The sequence below is a fragment of the Alligator sinensis genome, unplaced genomic scaffold (assembly GCF_000455745.1).
Source record: "Alligator sinensis unplaced genomic scaffold, ASM45574v1 scaffold215_1, whole genome shotgun sequence".
Lineage (NCBI taxonomy): Eukaryota > Metazoa > Chordata > Crocodylia > Alligatoridae > Alligator > Alligator sinensis.
The window spans coordinates 1,203,194-1,217,584 of record NW_005842259.1 but is presented as its reverse complement, the minus strand read 5'-3'; the positions used below and the strand labels follow the sequence as shown (position 1 = coordinate 1,217,584).

Genomic DNA, 14,391 nt, shown 5'->3' with positions numbered 1-14,391 from the left:
TTTCTGGGGGAACAATCACTGGGATTGCGAGAACTGTGTTCCTTCAAGAACACTATCAGAACTGGTCCAGTACAGGTCCAGTCTGTACCCAAGGATAGGCAGCCAGAATGTTGCAGAGGGGGGCTGGAGCTTTCTAGGGTGACTCCCTTATTTCTCCACCCTGAGGATTGTGGCAGCTACCCTAATTTTTTTTTTTTGAGAAGGGCAGCATAACAATAAGTAAACTGTAATACATATTTAATAAATTAAGTTCATAAACACAGGATACTTAGACTTCCAATTCCTTCCTACACACTTCTTTTAAAATTCCCTTGTGATACAAATCCGTAACCAATTATTATGCCAGTGGTCTCACAATGTTGCACCCACAGTTTAGCCAGAGAACCAACTCCTGTGCAGGTACACCCTACTCGAATCTCAGCCTTTGCCTCCTCTTTCAGTTTGAGAACACCATTTAAGAGGTATACTTGGTTACTTAGCTCTGGACTAAAGACTTGTTAATCAATTGAAGAGTTATTTAATATTGTTCCAACAGGAAACTGCCTCACCTGGAAGAATATTGCCAATAAAGAGAAAGGAAAAAAGCTGAAGACCCTACTTTATACAGAGGAATTCCTCATGCAACTACTCCCAGGAGTGCCCAAACAACGGAGATAGAAACAGAAGCAGGAAAGCTCAAAACGGCAATGAATGGCATCGTAGCTTAGATACTTACCTTGAAGACGCAGTCTAGCTGTATCCAAAGGAAAAAAGACAGTCATTGCAGTCGCACTGCCCTGAAAAATGACATGGCTCAGTTACATGGTATAGCATATTTTCATATATCTGTCTAGACCAGTGGTTTTCAACTTTTTTTCATTTGCAGACCCCTAAACAATTCTGAATGGAGGTGCAGACTCCTTTGAATTGTAAGTGCAGGTATTCACATACTTCTGATTGATCACAGTCATCTTTCACACACCCCTTAGACATAGTCTGCAGATCCCCAGGAGTCCATGGACCACAGATTGAAAACCACTAGTCTAGAGTAAGCTGCCTGGTGCCCTTATACGTTTATCAATAGAAATACTCCAAAGAATCCAGAAGAAAACTGGATTCGTAGTGAATCTTTGTACTCTACCACTTGAATTCTAACCTAGAAATCAAAATCTGCTGAATAAAGTTAAGGGTAATTTATATACAAGAAATAAAGAAGAAAATAAATGGATACCAGTATTAATCGGAATACCAGTATTAATCGGAAACATTCAGTTATGGCTGATTTCAACTGTGAATAAATCAAAATAGAAAACTGAAGTTATTGTAAAACTGTCCCCTTTGGTTTTTCCAAGTCTGATATCACTGAATAGACAGAGCCTGATGCTTATTTCTTTATATGCATGCCTATTTCAAGGCAATGCAGGAAAAAGTGATGGAGTTATGTGATGCTCTTGCCTCTAGGTTACTATTAAACCAGTACTGTAGAGTACAGTACAATGAACAGCAATGCTCTGAGAAATGCTGCCTCTAAGATAAGAAACAATATTCTCATTCGTATAAAAAGAACAAACAAAATAATTATAATAAGTATTATAATTAGTATTATTTTTATTATAATAAAAATAAGTGGTAAATTCTGCAAAAGTCAGTCCCTGTGCTTGAACACATTCCTATTACATGCTGCCTCCCTAAGACTCACCAGATCATATGAATCAGATACAAGAGATGAAAATCCTGGCCTGAGTTTCACTCAACATTCTTTACCTCTTGTGCAGCATAGCCACTGGATCCTATGAGACAGAGGTAAGAAGGGACAGAGCTGGGCCCGTCTTGGACAGATGAGCCAACTGCCATATTAACTAACTCCCATATTTGTTCTGAACTCAAGGTTTTGGTTCTTACCAAAAACCCTCTGTAGTGATCAGACACATTAGTTATGGAGCAACTTGGTCAGTTCCATACAAGCAGTCATCATCATCTTCACCCACCTCAACCTTTTTGCCTAATTATCCTATTGAACCTTAAATTTTAAATTTTAAAAACTCAGGAATGAGGCTGATTTCTACTGTCCAGCACAATGAGGACCCAGCATGAATTGAATAAAGCTATGCACTAATCCAAATTTAGCTGAGAATCCACTATATCTGCTTCACAGAATCATAGAAAGTTAGGGTTGGAAAGGACCTCAGGAAGTCATCTAGTCCAACCCCGATCATCCCAGCCAAACCCAGATCATCCCAAATTAAGCTGTCTAGCTGGGTTTTGAAAACCCCCAAGGACAGAGCTTCCACCACCTCTGTGGGTAACCTGTTCCGGTGTTTTACCACCCTCCCAGGGAGAAAAGTCTTCCTAATATCTAACCTAAACTTCCCTGGCTGCAACTTGAGACTGTTGTTCCTTTTTCTGTCATCTGCCAGATATTCAGTTATTTCCATCTCCTTTTGTCCCAATACAGAGCAATTACCTTGCTATTCTCAATGAGAGTAAAACAGTTGCTTGCACATGCTTAGCAGCTAGTAAAGCACTGTTAGTAATACGCTGCAATACTGACTTTAGGGCAGCAGCCTTGAAACTGATGACCACTAGTTTCACCAACTATTAGACAGTTGAACAGAGTACAATTACATTGCAAATTAGAGAGTGGAGAGGAAAGATGTTATGCAAGAAATATATATAATTGCATACATCCACACATATATTTGCACATAAGATATAATGTGCACGCGCACACACACAAACTGCGTATCAGTTATACTGTAAACATTAGACAAAAATTGCAACTGGTTGTGTTATGTAGTGAAGTAAATGTGTACATTGTGTTATGTAGTGTTATGTACATTGTGTTATGTAGTGAAGCAAACAATGTGTTTTTCAGATATGTCCATAAACAGTTGGCTGTACTTAAATAAAAATTGTATATTTAGACAGAACAAGTAAAGCATACATTGTGGTCTCTAGCATAAAAGAGAAATGTTAGGTAGTTTTTAAATTGCTTAAATAAGTATGTAGAATTAGCTACAAGTTTTCGTTAAGCTTTTAAAATCTGTAAGACAAACATCCAAGTTTTTTTGTAAACCTTGTTGGGGTGGAGAGGCATTCCAAGTGATAGCAAAAGAATGATGTCTGTATTTTCAGTGCTGCTGTGTGTGCTTTGATATGCTTGGCTATACTAAAGGAATGCAGGCAAGGAGATGGATTATAACAGAGTGAAACTCAAGGTCTTTGGTTAAAATTAATGACATAGCTGTTAACGGTGCTCTAACAAGCCGCTCCAGCTCAAACTGGCTGAGACAGCACTCATGGGGAATAAACAGCCACTGCTTCAGACAGGAAGAGACATTTTAGGATTGGGAATAAGGGGAAGGAGGGAGGAAAATAATGTAAACTGAATTAAGCCAAAAGAGCTCATTGCCAGTACTGGCTCTGACACTTGTTGACTAACCAGCATGTCTGCTATTCAAACTTCTCAGTCCTATCACAATTTTCAGATCAATTCTTACAATAGCTTGTTATGTGGGTACAGCCATCATTAACATTATAGCAAGCCAAGGAAACTATATATTTGGCATTTATTGTAATATTAAGGGGTAGACATATGAACAGACATATAACAGCTATTAGGCTTTTTTCAGCTAAAATACTGACTTGGGCTAACAAATCCCAACACCATGGCAAGGAGGTCATTTTGCTGTATACCAGCCAACAACCCTGCTCAAAAAAAAGACCTGATACCTTGCTGAAGGACTGTTATGGAAAAGCCAGGCCAGAGGGAAAAGATATCACTTTACACCTGTTCAATAGAGACTTTTAGTTTGCCAACTAAAAATCTCCAAAGATTCTGAGAGCGCTGAACCCACTACTGCCCCCACAACTCCCAATATTAACCCAGCTGAACACTCCATGCCTGCAGAGCAAGAAGGCTTGCTCCAAGATCAATCCCAGAGGTAGCTCAGTGGGACAGTGATATTCAAACTGCAGTCCTGAGCTCTTCAATTTATCGGCAGGAGCTTAGGAAAACTTAAGTCTGTTTTTGGGGGTTGGAATGTTCTGTTTTTAACTGCATGCACTGTCTTCAACGTAAGAGAAAGAACAGAAAATACCATCATTTTTTCTTTTACTCTGGAGTGGGTTAGCCATGGTTTGCCTAGGGCTGTATATACATTGCTGCTCTTTGATCAACACTGACTACTTAGTCATGATTTTGATCAACACTGATGACGTAGTCCTACTTAGTTAGCAGCCTTTTAGAACAAATCAGATCAGCTCAGGTGGTACCAGGAACAGGACTAAAACATCATGAAGACTATCTGCCCTGAGTTTCAATTATATTTGCTGGAACTCAGGCTGCTGACAGATATATTCAATTAAAGGCACAATGGGATCCGATCTGTGATCCCAAGAATTGCACTTCCTGCCATGCCACACATGCATGGCAGGAGGCACAGTTGTAGGATTGAGAATCGGATCCCAATCATGCCCTATTGCTGGTGCAGCGGGAGCCTGGGGTTATAATCCCAGGCACCCCCTGCACTGGCAAGTAGCAAACTGAGTGTTCAGTGTACCCACAGCTGGGAGCCCCAATCAGGTTGATCAGGCTCCCAGCCTGGAAAGCACTGGTCAGTGGACTGGCAGTCCCAGTCACAGGCAAGCACGGGAGCCCTTCAAGGTTCCAAGGGTATGTTCAATTTATGACACAATGGAAACCAGTCACAAAATTATTATACATATTTTGTGTAATAATTCTGTGGCTTATTCCCTGTTTTACTGAGCCATTAACTGCCTGATCTTGTGGCCAGGCCGCTACTTACTTGAGTAAATGCTACTACTTACTTGCATCTTAAGCGTAATGTCTGCCAGGGCCTCAGGCACATGGAAGTGGAAACTGCCCAACTCAAACATGCAAAACATACAGAGCCAAGAGTCAAGCCCAGGACAGGGACAAGAAACTAAACAAGAAGCTTAGGTGCGCATGAAAAGTCAGTCTGGATACTGAAGGGGAGAACCTAGAGACGAGGAAGTGAAACAAGGGGTGACTAAGGCAGCTGTGAGAGGGGGGTGAATGTGATAGAAGACTAGACTTGGCAAGATGACCTGGACTGAAAACCAGTGTGTGTTGGGGAAAGGGATACTGCTGACAGGAGCCAGGGTGTGGGAACGGTATGGGGACGAGCCAGGGAGGGTGTGGGGCAAGAGGAAGAAAGAAAAAAAAAAATACTTTGAATGAAAAAACTGAAACCAGTAAATGGTTAACAGTGGTGTTTGCATCTGTGTGGGACAAGGACAGGGATGATACCAGGAGAAGAGACTGTGTCCCATACATGGCATTCCAGAGCCTGGAAGAGAGTAAATTCCCTATATCTCAGCATTTCTCTGTTGTGAAACACCTGTGAAGGACTCTGGCAAAGGGTGTTCCTCATACCCGCATTGTTGATCCACTTAGAAGATGGCAGCATACTTCCACTCATTTTCCCCCTCTGCGCAATAGGCAGATGTCTGTGCAGAACTAATGGTTACAAAATCTCTGATGATTAAAAACACCAGTATCACATGAAGCCACATGATTTTTAAGTCTGCTTTTTTAAAGCATTGAATATTATGGACATACATACACAATCTAGAGCAGAGCTTTCCAAACTTTTCATGTTGGTGACACACTTTTTAGACATGCATCATTTCGCGACACAGTAATTCAGTTCCGGGGGAGGGGCCAAGGGAAGCAGACGCGAGTAAGGGAGCTCCGCGGTGCCCTTCTGCAAAATTTTCTGCATTTCGCGCGACACACCTACACACTGCCGCCGACACACTAATGTGTCGCGGCACACAGTTTGGAAAGCTCTGATCTAGAGAATTACACACAAAATGCTACCTTAAAAGAACACTGAGGCTGCATTTAGAAGTTACAACCACCCCTCCACAAGGCCCAAATCATGCAGCGCACAAGGTCCCTTCCATTTCCTTCTTTCTATCCCTGTGATGAGGAAGTTAGCAGAATTTGTCAATTCAATGGAATCTAACAGGGCCACACTGTGAGGGCTTCAAACCTGAGCTGTCAGCTGTTCAACTTAGCACCTGCACCACCTCAGCTCCTAGGGCACAAGGTGAATGTCACTCATTGAAGGAGTATAAATTAATATTTTGTTTTATCCTCATTGTTTCTTTTGCATCTCCAAGTCTTCTTTACTGTACACTATTCAAACTCTGCTCTGAATATTTAATTATTTGTTTCCTCTAGCAGTTTTCCCAGGAATACAAGGGCTTTACATGCATTAATATATGTACGCAGTAACCCTGGGGAGAAAAAGCACTCAAAATATCATCCCATTGTACAGGTGGGAAACTGAGATACAGAGACAGTAAAGTCAAGCAAGCGTATCCACCAATTGTGAGTGCCCAAATGAAAACATCCAAGACTTGATTTTTCATAGTACTTAACATTGTGTATCCCTTTAAATATTCAAAGCAATTCCCATGGACGTTGGTTGAAGTTTTAAGTGCTCTGTGCCCTGCAAATTGGACCGCAGAACCTCAAGTAAGGCAATCAGAAAATGAGGTATATCTCATCAATAACCACTAATGAAAAGCCTAGTTTGTGCAACTTGCTCAGCGTCACAAACACTCTGTAGGAAAGATCTCCACAGGTCTCCAGGGCAGCGTGCAACTGCCATAACTGTGTCACCATCTCTTTCTGTAGTACCCACCTCATTCTCTACATACTCTCCCACTTCTGCAAAGGAAGCAGGGATCCTACAGATGTCTCACTTGTTTACTACACAATCCCAATTTGTCCCAAGAGCAGTTCCATCTATTCTGTGCACTGAAAGAGGGAGGATTTGTATAGGGAAAAACTGGTGCAGTGGTTCTCAGCAGGTGTGATTCTCACCACTGCTGCCCTGTGCACCTCTTTCCAGAAGGCATGCAAAGAGCCAAACCCAGATGAACCTAATGCAAGAAGTGCCCCCCTCTTGCCGCAGCTGTCTCCGTCTGGCTCTGCAAATGTCTCCTGGAACCGGAGGTGTGCAGGGCAGTTCCACCTGGCAGCAGCAGTATGACATCCTACAGAGTTGAGAACTACTGCAAATGCTCATCCCATAACTAGTATCAACCTGCCTTATTATTTCTTATATGGAGAGAAGAAAAGAGCTTGTCATATGCTAGCCTGCCCCACTCCTTTCCTGTGTAGGTTTACTTCTGATCTGGAATGAGTACCTTGTAAAGATAACAAATACTAAATGAGGCATTAGCCTTGCCCTGTTCTGTAGTGGTGGTTGGGCTTGTTTATTAGCATGTTAGGAGTTGTCATAAATGTTGGGATGCTGCAGTAGGGTAAGGCAACCAGGACCCAAACCACTGACCATGGGAAGGGGGCACCAGAATGAAGACAGGGGGCTGTACTCAGCAGAGGCTTTCCAGCAGCCCTTAGCTCAGGCAGAGCAGACCTGGGCAGAGAGCAGACCTGAGGCAGGATTCCCCTCAAAGCATCCCTCCCCATCTTGCAGCAAAATTAAGGCTTTTACAGCTGCAATCTACACGAAGGTTGGAGGCAGCTGTGAGAGGGTTAACACAGTAGAGGATGCATGAAGGTGGGGAAGTGAGCCTGCAGTCCCTGGATAAGCCCATGCTGCAGCAGGTAAGCCATTGCCCAGCTCTCTACCCCCTTTCTTTTACGCTCAGCACAACCCCCTTCTCGCCCCCCACCCACCACTGTGCCCAGGGCACAGAAATAACTAGCTACACTTCCGAGATGCTGGGTTACTCCTTGTTTGGGATTAGGGATGTTTCCTTTGAAGCAGTATCAGCTTCTCCATCTCATTTCAGATCTTAGGGTTGTTGCCAATAGTTTTTAGTTAGTTAAAGGGATGGGTTCCTTTTATTACATCTATATCTGTGACAAATACACACTGAATAAAGCTCAAAATGCACTGCAAAACTGTATTCTGGTCAAATGCTTAATGTGTTAACCCCGTGGTTCTCAGCCATGGTGCTACAAAATTCAGGAAAGTTATGGAGGGGTGCCTTGAGCTGAAGAAGGTTGAGAACTACTGAACTCGTGTTACCACAGGGGGTAACATAACACACATCCGCAAGTCAACAAGGGCTGCACAAACCACTTTAATTCTAGTATTTCCTAACTCCGAATGCTCAATTTTTTAACTATAATCATTTAACACAGGTTCTTCTTATTTCTATATTTAGACTGCTACTTGAATAGTCTTCCAGTGGATAAACTGATGACTTGTACTTTTCAGCATTTGTCAACATGGTCAAGAGCTCAACAGTTCTTTTTTACACAGTTCTTATAAGTGTTAAGAAATAGAGGCAGGTACACACTATATTAGCTGATGGAGTTTTAGCTGATTTCATGTAAAAAAACAAAAAACAAAACAAAAAAAAAAAACAAAGCCAAAACCAAAACAATACAAAAACTCCTGCACATGAAGAGGGAGCAATAGAATTGGTTGCCAGATTAATCCATGTCCTTTGCAACTAGAGTGCCATTTCACATCATTATTAATGGTGCATCTTTAATACTTACATCCCAAAGAACAGGATACTACCTAGTTAAGAATACCAATTAAACAGTTCTTTAATGAAAAAAAATTATGTTAATCTCAATAATTACCATATGTTTTCCCTTAATGGTATTTTGGGGGGGGGGGGGGGATGTCCTGAATAACCCCTTTTTGCTGTGCTGGGTGTGTCACTTACATTCCTCCCAAGGACAGATTCTGAGGCCCATGATGCCTCACCACCCAGTACCGAGTATTTTTGTGTCTTCTCTGCTGTATGTAGCTGCTCTTGTTAATATTGCCTGACTGATAACATCCTAATAAACAAGTGTATAGTTTGGAAGAACTTGCTTTGGCTTCTCTTGTACTTCTCCAGATAAAATAAGTTGCCAGTATCTTCCCTGCAGCAGAATTACTCTCTGCCTTCTAAAATGTATCCTCACTGAAGAATTATTTTGTGTTTTCACCATGTGGACTTCTCAAGTACAACTCCTGTTTGAGGTAAACAAACCACTGCAAGTTCTTCTCCCCAAAGATTGTGCCCTCCTCTGCAGATGGCAGTAGGATTCCAGAGGGCACATTCCATGGCACTTACTGCTAGACTTCAGTAGAGATGCTAAGTTCTTCAGCGCATTGTAGGACAACTGGTCAGTTCTTCCCATACAGAAGTGATCTTAGCCTAGGAACACAAGTAAACCACTCCCTGTTTGGTGCACATTAGATTTCTTCCCATGGCCTTCATTGAGAACAGTGACAGTGGATTTAACTGAGAACAACCAAAGAAAAATAGGGCTCAAAGGGACCTTACAAGGTCATCTAGTAGTCCAAACCCTTGCTCAAGGCAGGATCATCCCTGGCTAAACCACCCAAGACCACTGTTTTTCTAACCTGCTCTTAAAGACTTCCAGGGATAGAGATTTCACAACCTCTCTAGATAATCTATTCCAGGTACTTAACACACCTTCATAACTAGAACATTCCTCCTAATATCCAACTTCAGCTTCCCTTGCTGCAAATCAAGACAGCTACTTCTCATCTCATCGCCTGCAACCACAGAAAACAGTTTATCATCATCCTTTTTACAACACCCTTCCAATGTATTTGAAGACTTAAAAAACACACCCTCCCCCTGTCATCTCTTCTCTGGACTCAATGGCTGCCTATACACATGCTCCTTCGTATTCTAATTAGAATGCCATGGAGCAGACTCCATTAATTAAGTTGGCTGGAATGTTCTAATTAGAACATGGAGCATCGCCGCAGCATCGCATGCATTAAGCCCCATACATTTTAAAATGGCTGCAAGGCACTTTATCTGGACCTCAATTCAGGTTTAGATAAAGCACCCCGCGGACATTTTTAAACATGTGGGAGCTTAATACACATGACACTGCAGCATTTTAATTAGAGCAGCTCCCTGGGAACTAATTAAAACTGCCCCCTCCCACCGCCAAGCACATGTATAGGCAGCCCAGTTCTTCTCCTGTAAGTCATGCTTCCTAGACTACTTAATCATGTTTCTTTCTGTCTCTGTTCAAACCATTCTTGAAGTACAGCACCAAATTAGACATAGTCCTCCAGTACTTCCAAAAACGATTTGTTCCAACTACTGGTGGAAACTCAACTCACTTTAAAAAGGCAGACAAATGCAAGGCAGCAGACACAACGGTCATACTTTGCTAAGGAGACTGTTATAACACACCACCTGCACAATCTGCACTTTGTGTTTAAAACCTTCATCGACTATTGCCTTGAACACAGTTGCTGCTCCCAAGGACTGGTTAGGCTCTACAACAACCTGGGTCAAATAAGTACACAGAAATTCAGTAGAAACTTGGCATAGTCTTTATGCAGCCTATCAGCCACGTGATCAGACTACCTGATAACAGAGATATAGTAGAGAGCTAAAACAAAGCAAAAATGCAATTCTGTCCTAAACTTTTTACACATTAGAAGTGCTTACCTCAAGCATGAATCACTCTTACTGCCATCCATGTACCTTATACTTTGTGAATTGTTTCATTTGTTTAATTACAACATTGAAACATACCAGGCACAACCAGATTTGGTACAAAAGACATCCTACATGCTTTCCTTATCTGTTATTAGGCTTTGGACAGGCTAATTGCATTTGTGGACTAGCTCATCTAATTTCTGGGATGCTGGGTTACTCGTTTGGGATTAGGGAGGTTTCCTTTGAAGCAATATCACATTTTCCATCTCATTTCAGATCTTAACAATGTTGTCAATAGTTTTTAGTTTCCCCTCCCTTTTATTATATATATATCTATGACAAACACACACTGGATAAAGTTCAAAACACATTTCAGGACGTTCCCTAAACATTTCAGGATGTTCCTGAAGAGATTCCAAATGTTTTCCTATCTTTCAACAATCATGTGGTGAGATATCTCTGGGCTCTGTGATAACAATAATAATACTAGTAATACCTGAGACTAGAGGTGCACCAATATATCAGTCCCATATTGGATCAGCACCAGTATAAGGAAAACTGACTGTATCAGCAATCAGCTTTTTTGGCTGATGTGGCCTATAGTGTGGCTGATAAATGCCCTGTGCATGTGAATAGCTACATTGCAGCTCGACAGCATGGAGAGCAGCCGAGTCCAGCTGGTAAGTCTGTTGTGAGGGAAGGGGCATGGGGCAGATTGAGGACCCTGCGGTGAGGGAGGGAGTGGGGCAGAAGCAGGGACAGGCACTGCACAGCTGGGGCAGAGCACAAGTCAGAGCCATGTGTGGCTCGTCCAGGGAGCACCAGGGCAGGCAGCTCCCACCACTGCATGCACCGTGGGAGGGCATGGGGGTGTGTGCCCCTGGATCTGCACACAGGGTGATGGCAGGCTGCCGCTGCAGGTTGGGCCCAGGACGGTGCTGGGCTCTTTCCAGGGAGGAGCTGGGCCAGGCTGTGCTCAGGATGAGTGGCGGCTGCAGCACTGGGAGTGGGCCTATGGTGGAGGGCTACGGTGAGTTTTGGCCATGGCTGCGGGTCCTCCCATAACCCCCTCCCAGCACCGCTGTTGCCCATTCCAAGCACAGCTCAGCCCAAGCCCCCTGCTGGGAAGAGCTCGGCGCTGCACTGGCCCCAGCTTGCCCTCACCCCACGGGCAGATCCAGGGCCACATGCTCCCCCACCACCATGCCCTCCAGGGGTATGTCCAGTATCAGGAGCTGCTTCCCCCTCCCCCCCTTCCCCCAGATGAGCCTTGTGGCTCTGACCTGCGCTCACCTCGGCTGTGCAAGGCCAGCCCCTGCCTCTGCCCCACTCCCTCCCTCACCACAGGGGCCCCAACCTGCCCCCCCTACCCCTTCCCTCAGGTCTGCCAAGCCATCTGGAACTGGATCTTCTACAAGGACCTCCGCAAGGACCACAGGGACTTGAGCTGGTTGATAGCGCACCGAATATTCAGTGAGGGCTTGGAGGTACAGGGAGGGACAAGGGATTCGACCCAATTGCTGCAGGGAAACTTGCCAAGAAGAATCAGAGACCACTGACCACCTCTTATGGAACTGCCCATATGCCAAGGGTGTGTGGGAAAAGGTAGGCTGGCTCCTTGAAAGAGTGACAAGAGTCAGGCTGATGACAAGGGAAGCGGCGACGTACGGACACCTGACTGAGCAGCAGGGGTCCCAGACAATGCGTTTTGATCAGTTTGTGTCCTGTATCAGGAGTGCCCTGTGGCAATGCAGGAACCTCCTGGTATACAGGCATGCCGAGCTCAAAGAAACAGACTGTGTTAAAATATTTCTGAATGAACTTCAGTCCTACCACCGGAAATCGGTGAGCGAGGATGGAGAAGACATAGCCAACTCCATCTGGAAAAGCAACACCTGGCGCAGGTTGTTCAAAGATGCCTCGGGAGGGGAAGTGGACACACAGAACAAAGAGGACGGAGATGCAACTGGACCTGATAACAGTGAGGACTACAACAGGATCAGCAGCAGCAGAAGTGACAGCAACATCAACAGTGACAGTGACAAGGACAGTGAATGAACTGAGATGTAAACCCTAAATCAGGGTTTGGTCTAGAGGACTGTGATTTGGGTAGGAGAGGGTGGAGGGAGGATGCACAGGGGATTGGGTGCATTTATTGTTAACAGGAAGCATGGGTTTCTTAATGCGGATTTAAGATGTGTCATGGAAAGCTTTTGATAGAGGATGTATATATATAAAACTCTATTTATAGTAATATATTTTAATTTTAAAAAATGTGGCTGTAAAAGGTCTTCACAATACTAGTCATACATGTGACAGATTTAACAAATTCAGACTATGCCATTCCATATGCTCAGAAAGAAAAACCATAACGTATAGTTAGAGACTCTGTCCTTTCACGGAAACAGGAAGACCACTGATGGTACGCAAATAAGAGTCTGGGAAGTTACACATTACATGTCCCTTTACTTGTCCTAAGGGCAACAAATGTATGCAAAAAAGGAAGAAGCAAAACAAAACAAGTAAAATCATCCAAATTACAGCCCTAAAAAGTTACTTTTTACGTCACAGCCAAAATATACATCAGACTGCAATTGCAATTAAAGCATGCCTCAAACTAGAGAATTCCCTGAAGTTTTTCCAAAAAATAACTCTATATGTTGCATATTGTCAAACACACCAGCCCTGTCTAAACTAGAATTAAAAGGGGCCAACGTCAGATAGTTACCTAGCTTGATCTAGTTAATAGCGTCTAGAATGGCAGTCAAAAATTCAGCATGAGCTAAATTGGTAGCTTTTACTTTATCATTTTAACCTCATATTCACTTTAGACTTGGCTGTTAAACCCAGAATACCAGGCTTCTCCTTCTCATCACAGTATTTTAATTGTTCTTCTTTGGCTGTTGCTTGTTTTCATAACTAGCCTCATCCTGGTCTCTAGGCAGTTAAGGGGCTGCTTTGAACTGTTGGGGTGTTCTGAACACCCCTCAGGCTTTTTTGCTGTACCAGATATGTCCCTACAGCCACCTCCTGGCAGCTACTCTGATCCCATAAGCAGTTCAACCTGGATCACTGTGATCAGCCTATGAGAGAAGGGGGATTGTGAGAAACCATTTCAAGGAAGATGCACCTGCCAGTGATCACACCCAATGCTAATAATGGGACCCTAGGAAAGAACAATGGTCACAGGTCATGGCTCAGTTTCCCTGGTCCCTATTCTGTTGGCCAAGAGCTTGTTATCTCAGAGAAATTGGCAGGAACACAGACATTTGGATCTGAACTGTATAAAACTCTTCCACACAAAGGCAGAGGATGAGACTCTGGAACTTGCCTCAACCACGAGGGCACCCTGGATGCAAAGGGTAGCAGCATGCTAGCTTGCATGGGTAGGAGCCTCGCCAGCAGATTGAGGGAAGTGATTATTCCCTCTATTCAGCACTGGTAAAGCCACATCTGGAGTCCTGTGTCCAGTTCTGGACCCCCCCCACTACAGAAAGTATGTGGGTAAACTGGAGAAAGTCCAGTGGAGGGCAACAAAAACAGTGAGGGGGCTGGGGCACATAACTTATGACAAAAGACTGAGGGAACTGGGCTTATTTAGTCTGTAGAAGAGAAGACACAGGGGACTTAACAGCAGCCTTCAACTACCTGAAGGGGGGCTTGAAAGAGGCTGGAGCTGGACTATGCCCAGCGGTAGCAGATGACAGAACAAGGAGCAACTATCACAAGTTGCAGCAAGGGAAGTTTAGGTTGGATATTAGGAAGAATTTTCTCACTGGGAGGGCAGTAAAGCACTGGAACAGGTACCCAGACAGGTGGTGGGATCTCCATGTTTAGAGGATTAAGACCGGGCTAGACAGAGCCCTGTCTAGGACGACTGTGGGGCTGGTCCCGCTGGGAGCCGGGGTGGCCTTGTCGCCCTCCCGAGACTTTACCAAGCCGCCTTCCCCG

The 14,391-nt window shown here is 43.8% G+C and overlaps 1 protein-coding gene across 2 annotated transcripts in view; it reads right to left on the bottom strand.

Annotated features, from left to right (window-relative positions):
* The window catches only part of SLC25A17 (solute carrier family 25 member 17), a 50,292-nt gene that overhangs the window by 32,709 nt on the left and 3,192 nt on the right, over window positions 1-14,391 (bottom strand). The window contains exons 1-2 of one of the 2 annotated variants that reach the window (XM_025208886.1): window positions 1,679-1,698; window positions 716-776 (exon numbers count right to left, since the gene is read on the bottom strand). In XM_025208886.1, the coding sequence (XP_025064671.1) occupies window positions 716-761 (46 nt within the window). In that variant the 5' untranslated portion in view covers window positions 762-776; window positions 1,679-1,698. Of the gene's footprint in view, window positions 1-715; window positions 777-1,678; window positions 1,699-14,391 lie in introns of those variants that run through there. The other variant, XM_025208885.1, reaches the window with a different exon arrangement.